We start from the raw sequence: 16,767 nt of genomic DNA, 5'->3' as shown, positions 1-16,767 counted from the left end.
GCCCAAATCAGGCCAGATTTAGGAGCAGTGACTGCATCATGTTCAACACTTGGAAGCACAGACAGCTAGATGTGTATTTGTGCCAGTACCTTGGCATCAAGGAAAAATAATTTCAGCAAGAGAAAGGAATAGCATGTGGTTAAAGCATTCGGCTGAAACTCAGGAAAATCTGGGTCTTTATTCTGCCAGAAAATTCCTGTGTAACCTTAGCCAAGCCCCCTCTGGTCTCTGCCTCAGATTCTCCATTTATACATTGAAAATAGTAACCCTGCCTTTGCTAGTCTTGTCTGTTTAGACGGGAAGCTCTTTGGGGCAGGGATTCTCTCTCACTATGGGTCCGAACACAACAATGAGTTTCCCACTTAACTAGGGCTTCTAGCTGCTTCTGCAACATAATAAAAATAAATGGGAGGTAGGACTGAAATGATTCACGTAGAGTAGATTACATAGTCAGAGGCCTCCTAGTGATGATCCAAGTGCCTCAGTCCAATGGGATATCAGTATTTTGATTAACTATCATAGAAATGCAGATCATATGGCACTTAACCACCCACACAAGCCAGTTTACAGCACTCCAAGTCCAAACAAAGACCTTTGGAATTAACCAGTGCAACCATCAGAGTTTAAATTCCTCCAGGTGATAGTTGTGTGGAAGAATTGCAAAAAATGTTTTAAAAAACCCTCATACACTTTGCTTTAAACTGAGAATTATCCACAGGTTTGGACAAGTAACAGCTGCCTTTCCAAGTCAGACAGGCCTAGCAATGCTGCTGCAATGCATACATTAGACAAAGTATGACGGACCCCACAGGGCTATCCAAGGAGACAGAGACTGTGTGTAATGTAGAAAAAGCAAGGTTACTTTCCCAGCTGAGTGGGGATCAATTTAATTTTCGTTTGCTGTAATTTTATGATGCCAGAGATTGAAACAGATCATCCTGTTTGGTTCCAGGCAGAGGTCCAAGAAGTGTGGATATTACCTAAGAGAGGCAGAGCGATATTATGGATAAGGGAATGGAATGAGGTTCAGGAGAACTGGGTTCTCTTCCTGGCTCTGCTACATGCTGTGTGAACTTGGGTAAATCACAATCTACCCTGTGTTTGAATTCCTGATCTGTGAAACGGGGAGATGACTGTGATGAACTCTGGTGCTGAGGGCCATATTATCTAATAAGACAGACAAAAACCTAGCATGACCAACAGTAGGATCTGAAAATAAAACATCCAGCTCACCTTGAGCAGAAGCCTCTGCTGATACTGACGAAACTAAAGGGACAGCCTGGAAACAGAGCTGAAAGCATGAACTTTTAGAAAACTCAGTGTATTTTAAATTGCAGTTCACTCTGATGAGCTGACAACTTTCCCCTTGGCAAATTACAATAGAAGACAAGCTGATCCAAGTCAGGGCTCCCGGTACACATTTGCATTGACAAGGTTTGCATTCCGGATTGCAAAAGGCTGAAGAGCTTTAACCTCTAATACAATGTCTGATTTGATAAAAAAAATCTCTGCAAAAGATTCTGGAAAACAGCATTCCTGAGAGAAGGGAAGGTATTACACGGCTCTCAGAACCCCTTCGCCAGATCATCCTTGCATCTTTTGACCAAATCTAACAGATGTCCAACCAGGCTGGATTTGAACCCCTACTGAACTCAAGGCCAGCATCTCTGTTTTAAGGGTAGGGTGCAGAGAGTCTGTTTAAATTTTGACAACTTGGGCAGCAATGCAGGGACTCTTTCGCTCTTCCTCTGTATCCTGCCTCTGTATGTACAGACGGCTGTAGGTCCCCCCAACCTGGCCTTTGGTGAGCCGTCCTGGGTTCACACACACACAGCCTAAGACATCCTGTGGAGAAATAGGGAGCGCATATTAAAATGACTATAGAGCAAGTAAGAATTCAGGCACAAGCAATCACAGCAGGTTTCAAAGCTATTGATTTGTTTGAAATGGTTTCCACTAGGGCTGTCAAGGGATTAAAACAAATTAATCATGATTAATTGCACGATTCATTGCATTGTTAAACAATAATAGTATACCATTTAAATAGTTTGGGATATTTTCTGTATTTTCAAATATATTGATTTCAACTACAAAGTGTACAGTACTCACTTTATTTTTTATTACAAATATTTCCACTGTAAAGACCAAAAGTAATAGTATTTTTCAATTCACCCACGTTTAACTTACAAACGTAGAATTGTGTACAAAAAAAATAACTGCATTCAAAAAGCAATGTAAAACTTTAGGGCCTACAAGTCTACTCAGTCCTACTTCTTGTTGAGTCAATCGCTAAGACAAACAAGTTTGTTTACATTTATGGAAAATAATGCTGCCCACTTCTTGTTCACAATATGACTTGAAAGTAAGAACAGGCATTCACATGGCACTGTTGTAGCTGGCATCGCAAGATATTTATGTGCCAAATGCCCTAAAGATTCATATGTCCCTTCATGCTTCAGTCAGCATTCCAGAGGACATGCGTCCACGCTGACAGCGGGTTCTGCTCGATAACCATCCAAAAGTAGTGTGGACCGATGCAAGTTCATTTTCATCACTTGAGTCAAATGCCACCAGCAGAAGGTTGCTTTTCTTTTTTGGTGGTTCAGGTTCTGTAGTTTCTGCATCACAGTGTTGATCTTTTAAGAGTTCTGAAAGCATGCTCCACACCTCGTCCCTCTCAGATTTTGGAAGGCACTTCAGATTCTTACACCTTGGATCAAGTGCTGTAGCTATCTTTAGAAATCTCACGTTGGTACCTTTGTGCTTTGTCAAATCTGCAGTGAAAGTGTTCTTAAAACGAACAACATGTGCTAGGTCATCATCCAAGACTGCTATAACATGAAATATATAGCAGAATGTGGGTGGGAAAAAAAAAAAAAAAAAAAAAAAAAAAAAAGAGTAGGAGACCTACAATTCTCCCCCAAGGAGTTCAGCCACAAATTTTTTTTAATGATCATCGTCAGCATGGAAGCATGTCCTCTGGAATGGTGGCCGAAGCACAAAGGGGCATATGAATGTTTAGCAAACCTGGCACGTAAATACCTTGCAATGCCAGCTACAAAAGTCCCATGCGAATGCCTGTTCTCACTTTCAGGTGACATTGTAAATAAAAAGCAGGCAGCATTATCTCCCGTAAATGTAAACAAACTTGTTTGTCTTAGCGATTGACTCAACAAGAAGTAGGACTGAGTAGACTTGTAGGCGCTAGTTTTATTTGTTTTTGAGTGCAGTTATGTAACAAAATACAACAACAACAAAAATCTACATTTGTAAATTGCACTTTCACCATAAAGAGATTGCACTACAGTATTTGTATGAGGTGAATTGAAAAATACTATTTCTTTTGTTTGCCATTTTTACAGTGCAAATATTTGTAATAAAAAACCAATATAAATTGAGCAGCCTACTTTGTACATTGCGTTGTAACTGAAATCAGTATATTTGAAAATGTAGAAAAACATCCAAAATATTTAATAAAATTCAATTGGTATTTATTGTTTAACAGTGTGATTAAAACTGTGATTAATTTTTTTAATTGCAATTAATTTTTTTGAGTCAATCATGTGAGTTAACTGTGATTAATCAACAGCCCTAGTTTCCACCTCTTCAGGTGCTACAGTAATATAAATAAATTATAATAGTAAAATTCCCAACTGAGAGTGGGGCCCCATTGTTCCGAGTGCTGCAAAGACATGAAGCGAGAAACAGTCCCTGCCCCAAAGAGCTCACAGTCTAAATAAAAGATGGGAGATTAAACAGAGGGGGGAAATGACTTGCCTGTGATCAGTGAGTCAGTAGCAGAGCCAGGAATAGAACCCAGGGCTCCTAATTCAAAGTCCTTTCCCCTGAACTATACTAATTCACAATACAGCAGGTTCCTAGTTGGGTGGCTGCATTCCAATTATATTTTGACAATTTTAGCCCTATAGCAGCTGCAAACCACAAGGCTGAGTTTGTGCTTTTAACATCTCCTCTAGAAACACAGACGTTGCCAGACTGGATCAAGATCAGTGTATCCATCTAGCCCAGTATCCAATCTCTGACAGTGCCAATACCAAATGCTTCAGAGAAAGGTGAAAGAAACCCTGTAGTTAAAGCATAAGCTGCCCATAAGGGGAGTTAGAGATTGTTTTATGTTCTGCTGAAGGAGGTTTACTATCCCTTCCAAAACTCTTGGTTATGTTTTGATCCTTACTAGTGTAACTCTAGAGATTCCTATTATCCACATAAACGCCCTAATCCTTTTGGAATCCTGTTAAGCTCTTTAACCTCTCTACAGGTTAATTTCAGTGGCAAGGAGACAAGGCTCTCATTGCTCCCACTGTAACTCCTTAAAAGTTACTCCACAGCCTCAAAGACATTTACACTGAAGATTAGGGATTCTGCTGTGGCATCTAACCCCTTGCCTACAATGAGAGAGGGAGTTACAGTAATAAATAAATAAATAGTTTCTCTCAGCTAGGGATGGGGAAAAAACTAGCTCGCCAAATGAAAGAGGAAGATCAGCGTGGGCCCAGCCTTCACTATCTGAAACATGGGGAAGTCCAGTCATGCAGATTAGTTGAGTAAAATTTTCAAAAGCAATTAAGTAATTTAGGAGCTTAAAACCCATTTTTCAATGACTTAAGACACTTCGGTGTCCTGGATACTTCTGAAAACCAATGCAACTTCGGCACCTATGTCACTTCTGAAAATGGACCTTAGGCACTGTTGAAAATAGTATCCAATGTTTGTGGTATTGAGAGCACAGAAATGGGATTAACAGAGCAGAGCCCCATTCCTACCACTCATCTTGCTCTTCCCACAGGCTGAGTTCTATACTGAGGCTAGGATTCTCAAAAGCAGCCACTTCCCACTGAATTCCAGCGAGCAGTGTGTGCCTAACTCCTTAGGCACCACTGAAAATCCCAGACAAAGTGTTTACATGCTCCCAGCTTACCTTAACAAAATATCTCAGCTCAGATGGAACAATGAGGATATCCGGGGTGACTGGCAAAGGCACGTAATTATAGAAGTTCTCATAATCAACGTTCATCTCTTCCGAGGGAGGGTAGAGTGGATAATAACTGCATGGATCAATATTAATTACTGATGACACTTAAATACAGCCACCTTTGCTCTGTCCTCCCCACACACCCTGCTGTCAGCCAGGTGAACAGGTATCAGTTCCACTCCTCCAGCAGCTTAAGGCTTGTGGACTGTGCTATCAGCAGGTGCCTCTGTTTACAGAAGCAGAAAATTGTTCAAAAATGAAACTAAGGCCTGGTTCTCTGTTACCATGCACCAGGCAGAACACAATCCAGTGGCTGGAAACTGAAGCTAGACAAATTCAGACTGCTGAAAATATGTACCATATTTGTAATGACAGAAATTAACCACTGAAATAACTTAGCTAGGGACTTAGCATTCTCTATCTCTTGGAATAGTCTTTCAGTCAAGACTGGATGTCTTTCTAAAAAGATATGCTTTAGCTCAAAAGTTACAGGATCAAAGCAAAAATTATTGGGTGAGATTCTTTGGCCTGTGGTAAGCCGGAGGGCAGACTAGATGATCATAACAGTTCATTCTGGCCGTAATGTCTATGAATCTCGTGGGGTCATCCACACCAGTGCAGGGCAGGTGTAAAACACTACGAAGTCAGGATGGTGGCACTTTTATATCACTCTCCACATGTGTAAGTGATTACACAAAGTGCTGGCAACAGAGTATAAGGCCCAATATATCAGTGGCAGGCACTGTCACTTTAGACAAGGAAATGTTTTGTGATGAACTCTAAATACAGAAATTGATCTCACCTCCTCTGTGTCAGGACATGCTTAAGGATTCGGGTGAACCGGTCTGAGACACCGGAAGAGCTGTTAAGAGAAACATCCAACATTTAGCTACAAAAACCATGGGGGGAAAAAAACCATGTCTCTTAAGAATAAGGTAATTTCTTTACTTTCTAATGAGTGGACGGTCTTGTGGTTAAGGCACTGGACTAGAACTCAGGACAGCTGGGTTCAGTTCCCAGCTCTACCACAAACTCCTGGTGTGACCTTTGGCAAGTCACGTGGCCTCTCTATGCCTCAGTTCACCATCTTTAAAATAGGGATAATAAATTTTCCCTTCTGTCGGTCTTGTCTTCTTAGACTGTAAAATTATTCTAGGCCAGGACCATATAGTAGGATTCTGCGCAATGCCCAAAAAACAGGGCCCTGATCTTTGCTGGGGCCTCCAGGTGTTACCCTAGTACAAAATAATAATAGTCCTTCAACCAGGTAACACAACAAGTTTGACTTTGTTTTTACATTCTGTTAAGAGCCTCAGACTCTTACTAAAATAAAATTCTCTAATTTAAAACAGACACTTGACTTGTGAACACATCTTAACATGCTGCAGCTAGGAGAAAAAACGCCTTGAGAGAAAATGCCATCCAAGTTTTATTTGGCAGGCAGGACGCCAATGAAACCAAGTCTGCAAGGAAACAAGGAGTGCATGCTTAATTAAAATAACCCTGAGGACAATGCAGGAGTTTTGCAGTAGCTTATTCTAGCCCCTAATTTCTAAAGTTCTGCTAAGATTTGTATTCCTAGGAGCCCCAACAGAGATTGGAGTTCCAGCGTATGAGGCACTGTACCCTGTAAGCATAAAAGACAGCCTCTGCCCCAAAGAGTTTACAGTCTAAATAGACAAAGAGTGGGAGCTGAAAATGGAGGCACAGAGAGGGAAAGGGATTTTCTCAAGGTCATTGGTAGAGCCATGATTAAAACACTGGTCTTTTGACCTCCTCCTGTCCAGTGCCCCACTAGCTCTGATCAAGTCTTCTTTATGCCAAGAGGTTCTCTTGCTATAGAGTTTTTCAAAAATCCTCTCCCCAAAACAAAGATACTCAGCAACTTTGTAACCAGGGGAGATAAGACAATGGAGATGGGTCATCTATTCAAGGTTAGATTTGATCAAGATGCTTTGGGGCTGCATTTGCAGGGGCATCACCGTATGGACTGGTTACTGCACAAACCCAGAGTCCTGTATTGGGTTTCCAAGCCAACGAGACAACAGTTAACTGGCAGGAATTTGGAGAGAAGCAACCAACGGGCTGAAAGGGCTGGAGGGAATGATTTATGAGGAATGATTCACATGAAGAAAATATGCAGGTCTTGACTAGACAATGGCTATAGGGGTAGGGAAGATAAGGATAAATGCTGACAAGTATTTGTAAACACCGTGGAGTTATTTAAGATGGTCAGTGAGGTACGTGCGTGTGGTGCACACACAGAGGATGCATTCAGTACCTCAGCTTGTCTATGTGCTCAGTCACACCAGTTTAATTTAAGGAATTATTTTAAATCCATTTAGTCAAACTGATACAAAAGACTGTTTGGACACACTTCTCTTAAGTTTAAGTCAGGCTTAATTTGTTTTAGCTATGTTTTCACTGACAAAACGAGGTATGTTTTTAGCATGGGATAAATAAGGTGCGTTAGCTATCCTGCTGTAAAAACACAGTGGAGGCAAAGCACTTAGTTTAGGGAGACACTGTGGCCTAATGGACAGAGCACTGGACTAGGGCTTAGAAGACCTCAGCTTTATTCCTAACTTGGCATGAGCCCGCTGGGTGACCCTGGGTAAATCACTTCTCTCTGCCTCAGTTTTCCCATCTGTAAAACGGGGATACTACTACTTTGTAATGTGCTTTGAGGTCTGCTAATGCAAAGCACCATACAAGAGCCAGGAATTACTATAGCAAAATAAGCTGCTTTTAAAATAAGTATTCAAACAATGGTTTGCACCAGCTTAACTAAACTGGTACCAGGCAGCGCATAGGTAAGGCCTCTGAGGAAGGTTTACACTGCAGCTAGGAGTGAGCCTCCCTGGGTAGGCAGAGTTGCGCTAGCGAGGCTCGAACTACCAGTAGCAGAGCTCAAGCTAGAGTGCTAAAAACAGCAATACGGACATAGTGGCTCAGGCTCTGAAGCTAGGGGGCCGGGTGGGCTCGACAGCCCAAGTCAAAACATCCACATTGTTATTTTTAGTACACTAGCTCTAGCTCCACTAGCGTGAGTGTCTTTCTACCTGGGCTGGCAGTCCCAGCTGCAGTGTAGGCATACCCTACAGTTGCTAGAGCCATTGTCCCATTTAAAAGTGCAGCAGCATGGAATGCCTACTGTCATCCTAGAAGGCACCAAACTCCCAGCTTCCTTGTTACCTGCAGAGGGAAGTAAACATTGGCCCCTATACACACATTCCTTCTGGCTGTCTCTTTTCAACACCCACACACCCCTATAAGCAATATTGTGGGAGATTAACAGGGGAGGAAGAAAAAACACTGAATTGTGCAAGAAAACTGGAACTCCACAGAGGACTGAGTCAAGCACTTCGCTCCTATGACCCCAGCATGTGAATGGCCCTGGCCAGCAAGCGCACACCACAAATTTAACATGTGAATCCCTTCAAATGTTCCTTCCCCTCCACTGTGTATCACAGGAGTTCAACCATCAAGTCCAAACAAAAATGCCTTGCTACAGCCAATAACATTTGCTCCCCCCCAGAACAATTGTATTGCAGCAAAATACTGGAATCTTGCTCTCTGGTCAGTCATGACTACACAGATGGGACTGCATGCAACATCACAGACACAGAATAAAAAGGAGACAAATCAGTTTAGGCTTTGTCTACCCTGGGATTTTAATCACAGATATATTATTAGTCATTGTAGTACAGCAGAGCCAAGGGGCCAGGGCCTCGTTGTGCTGGATAGTCGGTCTAGGCCCCAAAGAGCTTAGAATTGAAAACTACAGGGTGAGAGGAGAAACAGAAGCACAGAAAGAGGAAGTGACCTGCCTGAGGTCACAAAGCAGGTCAGGGGCAGAGCTAGGAACAGAAGCCAGGTCTCCCAAGTCCCAGTGCCCTAAGCACAGGTGCAGCTGCACCACTTCAAACCCAGAGCAGACAATCTTCCACTGAAGATCAAAGGGCTTTGCAAACAGGAATTAAGGATTATACCTTGCAGAGAGGCTTATTTCACAGACAGGCAAAGCAGCTGTTCAGCATCACTAGCACATTGATGAGTGTTACTCAGATCTTGATTCCCTTGCATGCAATTACTGCATTACTATGCAGGAGAACCCAGAAGTGTAACAAATAACAAAGGGACTACACAATAAAATGCAACCCTATTTTAACTGGCTGCTGAGTAAGGTGCTAGAGATTAAACAAACTGCATAAGTGTTAATAAAACAAACTAATTGTTTTTTAAGAGAGACTCTTTTGGCTTAAATGTGAATCATCATCTTTCAGATATAGGCCCTGACCCACAGGTAGTGTAAATCTGCATTGATTTCAATAGGGCTACACCAACTGTCACCAGCTGCTGATGACCTGACTTTTTCAGCTCAACATCCCTTTAACCCAGTGTACGTCATTTTCTCTGCAAGCTTCCGCTGTGTTATGGCCTGTTAGAGGTAACCAAATGTTTTCAATCAAATTATATAAGCATTGGGCCCCACAGCTGGTCTCTGTTTAAACTAGGAAGAACTTTTCCAAGGAACTGTTTACCCTAAAGTTTCACAGCTTGTTCTAAACTCACATACCTGCTAATCTCTTCAGCACCCATATGGAAGAGCAGGTCTGTGGAAGTCAGGCCAAAAATGACTCCATTTATTGCCAGAGTGCAGGGGTCAGACACAAAGTGTACTCGCTGAAATGAGAAAAGAAAGGGCAAAGTGCACTTTGGATTCAGCTGTTACCAACATCCTCCAGCTTGATGAATGGGTGTATGAACAGGGTGAGCTGGCCCTTTCAGGGGAGTTGGGCCCCATCTGTCATCCAGTTCCAGGTGATGATTTTGGGTTTGGGCCCATGGTTAGGTCAGGTGACCAGGCATCACATGATGGTAGCTGGTTAGGGGGATGGTCCATCAGGGAGGGGGAGATCAAGGGCTAGGAAAGATCCATGGGAGGTCTCTCCAGAGTCTGGGGGAATGGGTCTGGCAGAACTCCTCTGCTCAAAGAATAAAGAGAGCCAAAGGAGAGCCAGGGTCAGGGAGGACTGAGGAAGAGGCTTTCCATACCAGCCAGAGGGAGAGACCTGGCTGGAGCTACCTGCAATGACGGGCCGGAGAAAACTTCTTAAGAGGAGATTAGGAACAGAGAAGGGGCACATTGGAGCCCCACAGGAGAACACTGGGAAATTCTGGCTTAGAGTTGAACTGTTGTTTGATTTTAATAAACCAGAATGGTAGGAGTACTTCAGAAGCACCAGTTGTGACAGTTGGTTTGCCTGGGGAAGGAGGAAAACCGAGGCAGTGGCGGGGTCTGACACCACATGAGGCAAGACCATGTTAAACTTACAAAAGAAGTTTAGTGAGGACGGGTTGTGAAAGGCACTATTTAAGATGCTTTTTAGCTTAGCAGACTGCTTCTTTCTCAATAGATGGAGGTGTTTGGGGAATTCAAAGGGGAAGAATGGTAGTTTCATTTTATGAAAGCAACAACCTCTTCCACTGGGAAACTTTTCTAAATCTTTAGTGATTGTCACAGAGCTTAATCAAGTGATAACTGTGCCTATGGATACACCTCAGAGGGTCTTACCTCTTTATGGTCTCGTCTACACAGGAAAAATTACCAGACTAGCCCCTGTAGAAGAGCTCCCTGTATGGGCACTCCTATTCCGAGACAAGAGTGCCTTTTTCCAATTTCGCTTAATCCAATTTTAAAAATGGATTGCACTAAAATAAAAAAAAGGCACTTGTATCCTGGAATAGCAGTGCCCATACTGGGAGCTATCCTACAATAGCTACTGTGGTTTAAATTCACACCCTATCTTATTCTGCAATAATTTTCCCATATAGGCAAGCCTTAAGCGGAAACATTCTCAGTAGAGCAGTATGACTAACATACAGCTCATTGCAGCTTCACAGCTGTATGCTTGATGTCACAATTCCCCACCTCCCCAGTCACGCAGAGTTAAGTGATGTGGATTTCCTGGCAACAGGCATAGAGAGAGTTTTTCCACCTTGTATTTCATTTCCCACTCATTTCCTCATGGGGTATCTGAGTGTTTTAAAAAGCCACATGGTGTAAGGTCTTAGATACAGGGCAAGGAGCCAGCATAGCCTGAGTTCTGTTTTCAGCTTGGTCTCAGACTAAAATTTCAGCTCTGCATTTACAAGAGGACAAATGATCTGATAAAGCTTTTCCCATTTCTAGTGTCTATGAATTTCTGTTCTGGGTTTTCAATTGTTCTGTGCACCTTTCCCCAACAGGCTTAAATCTTTCAATTTTGTTGCACATTGATTGTACCAGGCCATGGAATGAGTGAAAAAAAAAACAGCTTTTTAGCACCCAGGCCAGGGTGAATATCCCACCAAGGCTCAGCACTGTGAGTGATCACACTTTATTGAGAGAAGAGAAAAAATAAAACTGAGCAAGATTTTTCCCAAGTGACTAGATTTTCAGTGTGTGCGAGCACTGTACTTCCAGGTGGCGCTGTTGCATAGTCTTCCAAGTGTGAAGAAGTTTTGGCACTTGGATAGAAGCATTATGTTTTGGGTTACACAAGTGGTTTTTGTTTAGGTTTGGGTTTTTTGAGAGCATCAGCTCTGGGTGAAAGGGAGCTGCAAGAGTTTGCTCTCTGCCTTGGACTCTGTTTAAGAGTCAAGTAGTTGCTCCCTGGGAACCAGGGATTGATGGTGGGCTGAGTTTCCTGAAAGGAGGAATTGCAATGCATGCTGTTTAACCATCTTATGTCAGGATTGGGGGACGTGTGTAAATAAATATACCTGGACTAGAAGTCACTGATTTCTCCTCCACTGGGAAGCAAACTTCAAGGCCCCCCGACATCTGCTAGTGCTCAGCAGAGGGACAATGCATCAGAAGTGGGGGGAAATGTTTCAGGTTGGACACGTAGTTCCTTTTGGAAGTCTTGGCTTGTGCCAAGGATACATTATAAGGAATCCAAAGGATTTCTAGTTTTAAACTTTGATTAAACAGGCTGTGTAGCAACTGACCAAATCCACTTTGCTCTTAGCCATTTTCCTGTTTGGGTTGAAATATGAGAGACTTTTCTTTCAGGCTCCTGACCTGCCAGTCACTTTCTCTCTCATGAGCTACTCAAAGGAAATGTAAACGAATTAGGTGGTTAGCTATAGGAAGTTACCTGTTTGTCATCTTTAGACAGCTCATAGCTGAAAGGCGGCTGAGGATATATGAAGTCATGGTGCACGTCTCTCAGCGATGGTACAAACACAAGCTGGGAACCAGCACTGTTGGCAGAGGAAAGAGAAGCATTCTAAGAGAGAGACCAGGAACCTAAAAACCCAATAATTGACAAACCAAGCACATCAATACAACAAGTTTAGAGTCCTCCACCTCTTACTGTGGAAAGCCTTTGAAATTCATTACATAGGAAATTGCAATAATGGATCAGATCTTTCAAAAAGTTGATCTGGACAAGAACCCAAGTTTCCTGAGTACAATACCTAAGTCTGTTACAGGCTCCTTGTGTGAGCTTGGGGCAAGTCTCCGAGGCCAAGACTTTCAGAAGTGACTAATGATTTTTGGCTGCCCCAATCTGAAACACCTTAAAAGGGGCCTGATTTTTTCAGTAAGAGGATGTTCAGCACTTTCTGAAAACCAGGCCCCTTAAGGAGTCCAGCTGTGCACCCCCCAAAAAAAAAAGTCACTAGTTGCTTGTAAGCCTTCAATTTAAATTGGTGACTCAGTTACCCATCTATAAAATGGGGATAGTTGTCTTTATTTTTTCCATTTCATTTGCGTAGACTGTAAGCTCTTTGGATCAGAGACTGTATTACCGTATGTCTTCACTGCAGTTAGCCCAAATGATTGGAACCTGGGTTAGCCTAGCTTGGGGGTCAGCTGAGCCTGATGTGAACAGTCAAATGGCAAGCCATACCCAAGTCACTCTCTCCTCACTGGTCCTGTACTACCTTGTGAGAGTGTTGATAGGATTTCTGGGGGCATGTCCCATGGTTCTTTGTACTGCTGTAAGATGAGCCGCTCTATGATTCTTTCTCAGTGAACTGTGAGAGAACTTGTCTGTCCGTCTGCCAGACAGGCAGAATTGTGGGAGGCCCATAATCACATCAGTGATTTAGCTTAACCTACTCACTTTGCAGTGAGGATGCATTAGTTCAAGTGAGAGTGGAACCTGATCTCTAACCCAGTGGCTCTCAAACTTTTTTACTGGTGACCCCTTTCACATAGCAAGCCTCTGAATGCGACTCCTCTTAAATATATAAAAAGTGTTTTTAATTTTATAACACCATTATAAATGCTGGAGGCAAAGCGGGGTTTGCGGTGGAGGCTGACAGCTCGCGACCCCAATGTAATAACCTTGAGACCCCCTGAGGGGTCCCGACTGCCAGTTTGAGAACCCCTGCTCTACCCAAATCCCCAGCTAAGCTAGCTAGCTACATTTTTTACAGTGAAAACGTATCCTATGTTTAAGTAGAGCTCATCAGTGGGGGCTCAGTCTTGACTGGGGTCCATAATACAAACAACCAGCAAACTAGTGTAAATAGGCTATCCCTGCTGAAATTGCAGCCTGAGGTACAAGGGAGCTCTTCAAGTTCCAGCAGTTCTGATCACACCAATTGCTGTGCATTCATTAGGAGATGAAATAAGTAAACAAAGGAGAAACTCCTGTTCACTAGTGAAGAGTTAAGATTGCCTTATGATTCCTGGAAACAGCTATGCGGCCACAAACCTGACCTTGGAACCAGATCTATAGTTAGTTTTTTAACCATCAGATGATACATCCATTCAAAGCAATCTGTTGTAATAACAAGGCCACGAGAGAGTTCCGTGATGGATACGAGAAAGCTCAATAGAAGCAAATGGGAAATGGGAAACAGAGGATGATCTCTGGATGAATGTTCTATTCATTCCCTCTGGGGCACCTGGCATTGGCCACTGTCAGAGGACAGGATACTGGGCTAGATGGACCTTTGGTCTGACTCAGTATGGCCATTCTGATGTTCTTAATGGCCCGTTATAAGCCTGAACTTTAAAAATCAGGGTGTTTGGGTTGCCACTGCACAGCCAGCTGCAATTCTGTTGGTGGCACTGGTTTAATTGCCATTGCTACAGAAGAGGAAAAATAATATCTTTACGGTGTACTGAAGTGACGCACAACACTCTTAGGAGGCTACTGATTGGTTTCAGGGCCTCACTGGCAGATGTTTACCTTCCCAACCACAGGAACACATGAATTGTCACGCTGGAACAGGTCAGAGATCCAGGTAGCTCAGTATTCAGAACCTTTAACATCTAGGGTAGAGCTCATCTGCACAGGAGACAGAGCTTTCTCAGAGGCCACTCTGAGACTGGGAACAGATTCACCCCAGGAATTAAGGACCATCCAGAACTTTCATCTCTGGCTCTAAGTGCATGGCATGCTGCTCTGAGATGCCTTCTCTAACACACCCAGGCCAGGGAATACATTTAAAAAAAAAAAACCACACACACACACACACCAAAAATGGAAACTAACCCCACCCAGACAAAATAGTGTTCTGCACACAATACTTCCCTTAGGGAAAGGATGGGAGAGAACCACATATGATAGATTCAGACATGTCACTTAATGCATGTATTCAGATACTATAGTTATGAGGGTGGAAGACCATCTAGTTCTTATCTACTAATGAAAAGTGCTAAATCTCAAAGCACTTCAGTCTTGAATGTATTTATCTGCACAACAGCCCTGTGAGATAGGGAAGTAAGATAAGAACCTATATAGAATAGAATCCCATCTCCAATAGAGCCCAGCTGTTTCAGAGAAAGGTGCAAAAACACTGCAGTAGGTAGATGTGGGATAATCTGCCCCCAGGGAAAGTTTCTTCCTAACCCCATCAGAGGTTGGGCCATGCCCCGAACCATCTATTGCTATTGTAGTACCCCCTATACAAATTCCACTCTCTGTGTTAATCGCAAAAAAACATTCAGAGCAAGAGCAAACTCTTCATGTTTCAGTGTATTACCTGATCACCAGCATAGGATGAAAAACATCCCCTGTTCCATGGTACACGTAGATGCATTCTGGGAGTGGAATTACACCTTCCTCTGAAGCAATCTGCAACAGCTGCTATCAGAGGACAATGGACTAGATAGGCCACTGGTACACTCCTGTATGGCATTTCTATGCTCAGTTGGAAGATATGCACAGGTGCAAAGAGCTGAGCAATTTTTTTTTTTTTTTTAAATTAACCTCAATATACCAAGCAGCTTTTGTAGTAAATGCTGACAGACAGAATCAGGTCAGTAGCTGCTTAAATATTCCTCTCTTAAAATCCACATTCAAATACAATTTGTATTGTGCTTTTTAAAAAGGAGAGGTATTGACCCGATAATGTATGACAGATTCTGGCAGCAGATGAAAGAACCTGGTGGTGCGCAGCACTCCCCAAGGAAAGAATGTCTTGTTTGTTCTTTGTTTTCTCCATTCCTCCTTCCCCCACCCTCACCCAGGACCACAAGAGAGGGAGATCAGAGAGGATGAAAGCCCACAGCAGATACTATGAGGCCCCTATCCCAAGTCATCTGGGTTTAATGCAGGTGCTGGGGTGGAGGAAGCTGGGGAAGAGACAAGAAAGGCAGTACCATCACTAGAGGTAAACTGGCCAAGCAACAAGTCATCTTTAACCATACATCTACACTGCTATAGAAAGCCTTAAGTGAGTCTACACAAACTTTTGTAGTTACAATAATGTCAGTTAGGGGTGTAATTTTTAAATAACTTTTTTTTTTTTTTAGTTTGAAAAAAGTATTTTTGCCAATATAGCTTATTTTTTTCAGGGAACTGGTATAAGCTATACCAGTAAAAGCACGCTTTTGCCCGCATAAGCTGTGTATACTCTCGTAGGATTTACCAGTATAGCTATCAGCAAACCTTTTCTAGCTTAGGCCTGGTCTACACTACTCTGTTATTTCGGAATTAGCAGAGTTAATTCGGGGGGGGGGGGGGGGGAATTCAGTCCACATTACTAAATCGGCTTTTTAAATTTAAAGGGTTCTTTAATCCGATTTCTGTACTCCACCTCGGCAAGTGAAGTAGCACTTAAATCAAGATCGCAATCCCAGGTTAAAGGTATTGTGGACACAATTCGACGTTATTGGCCTCCAGGAGCTATCCCAGAATGCTCCCTTGTCCGCTCTGGACAAACACTCTCAACTCCGATGCACTAGCCAGGTGGGCAGGAAAAGCCTTGGGAACTTCTGAATTTCATTTCCTGTTTGGTCACCATCAGCACAGGTGACGGTCAGCACAGTCCACCATCAGAGGCGACCATGCACAGTCCACCATCACAAGAGATCACGCAGTCCCGGATTCGCAGATGAGCCACATGGTCCGAACGGGAGGGCCTGGATCTCATCGCATGTTGGGGAGACAAGTCTTATGGCAGAACTACGTTCCGAAAAAAGGAACGCAAATACATACACTAAAGTCTCCAGGGCCATGATGGAAAGAGGCTACTCCAGGGACACAGAACAGTGTCGTACAAATATCAAGGAGCTCAGGCAAGCATACCAAGAAGCCAGGGAGGCAAACGGGCACTCTCGGTCACAGACCCATACATTCTGCTTCTACTGTGAGCTCCATGCAATTATGGAGGGTGACGCCACCACAACGCCACCACTGTCCGTGGACACCTGCAAGGGGGAGGAAGAGTCACTGGAAGACGAAGAGGAGGAGAACAGTGCACAGGCGGCAAGTGGGGAATCCGTTTCCCCCCCTAGCCAGGAACTATTCTTAACGCTGGAGCCA

General features: G+C 43.2%; 1 protein-coding gene across 2 annotated transcripts in view; it reads right to left on the bottom strand.

Moving 5' to 3' along the window:
* Positions 1-728: 728 nt before the first annotated feature.
* The window catches only part of POLA2 (DNA polymerase alpha 2, accessory subunit), a 50,915-nt gene continuing 34,876 nt past the window's right edge, over positions 729-16,767 (bottom strand). Inside the window, exons 14-18 of one of the 2 annotated variants that reach the window (XM_039482713.1) lie at positions 12,139-12,244; positions 9,573-9,679; positions 5,796-5,855; positions 4,940-5,066; positions 729-1,845 (exon numbers count right to left, since the gene is read on the bottom strand). In XM_039482713.1, coding sequence (XP_039338647.1) covers positions 1,699-1,845; positions 4,940-5,066; positions 5,796-5,855; positions 9,573-9,679; positions 12,139-12,244 — 547 coding nt within the window. In that variant the 3' untranslated portion in view covers positions 729-1,698. The remainder of the gene's footprint in view (positions 1,846-4,939; positions 5,067-5,795; positions 5,856-9,572; positions 9,680-12,138; positions 12,245-16,767) is intronic. The other variant, XM_039482714.1, reaches the window with a different exon arrangement.

Source organism: Mauremys reevesii, linkage group 7 (assembly GCF_016161935.1).
Source record: "Mauremys reevesii isolate NIE-2019 linkage group 7, ASM1616193v1, whole genome shotgun sequence".
Taxonomy (NCBI): domain Eukaryota; kingdom Metazoa; phylum Chordata; order Testudines; family Geoemydidae; genus Mauremys; species Mauremys reevesii.
The sequence above is the reverse complement of the archived record's forward strand: the minus strand, read 5'-3'. Positions and strand labels throughout refer to the sequence as shown.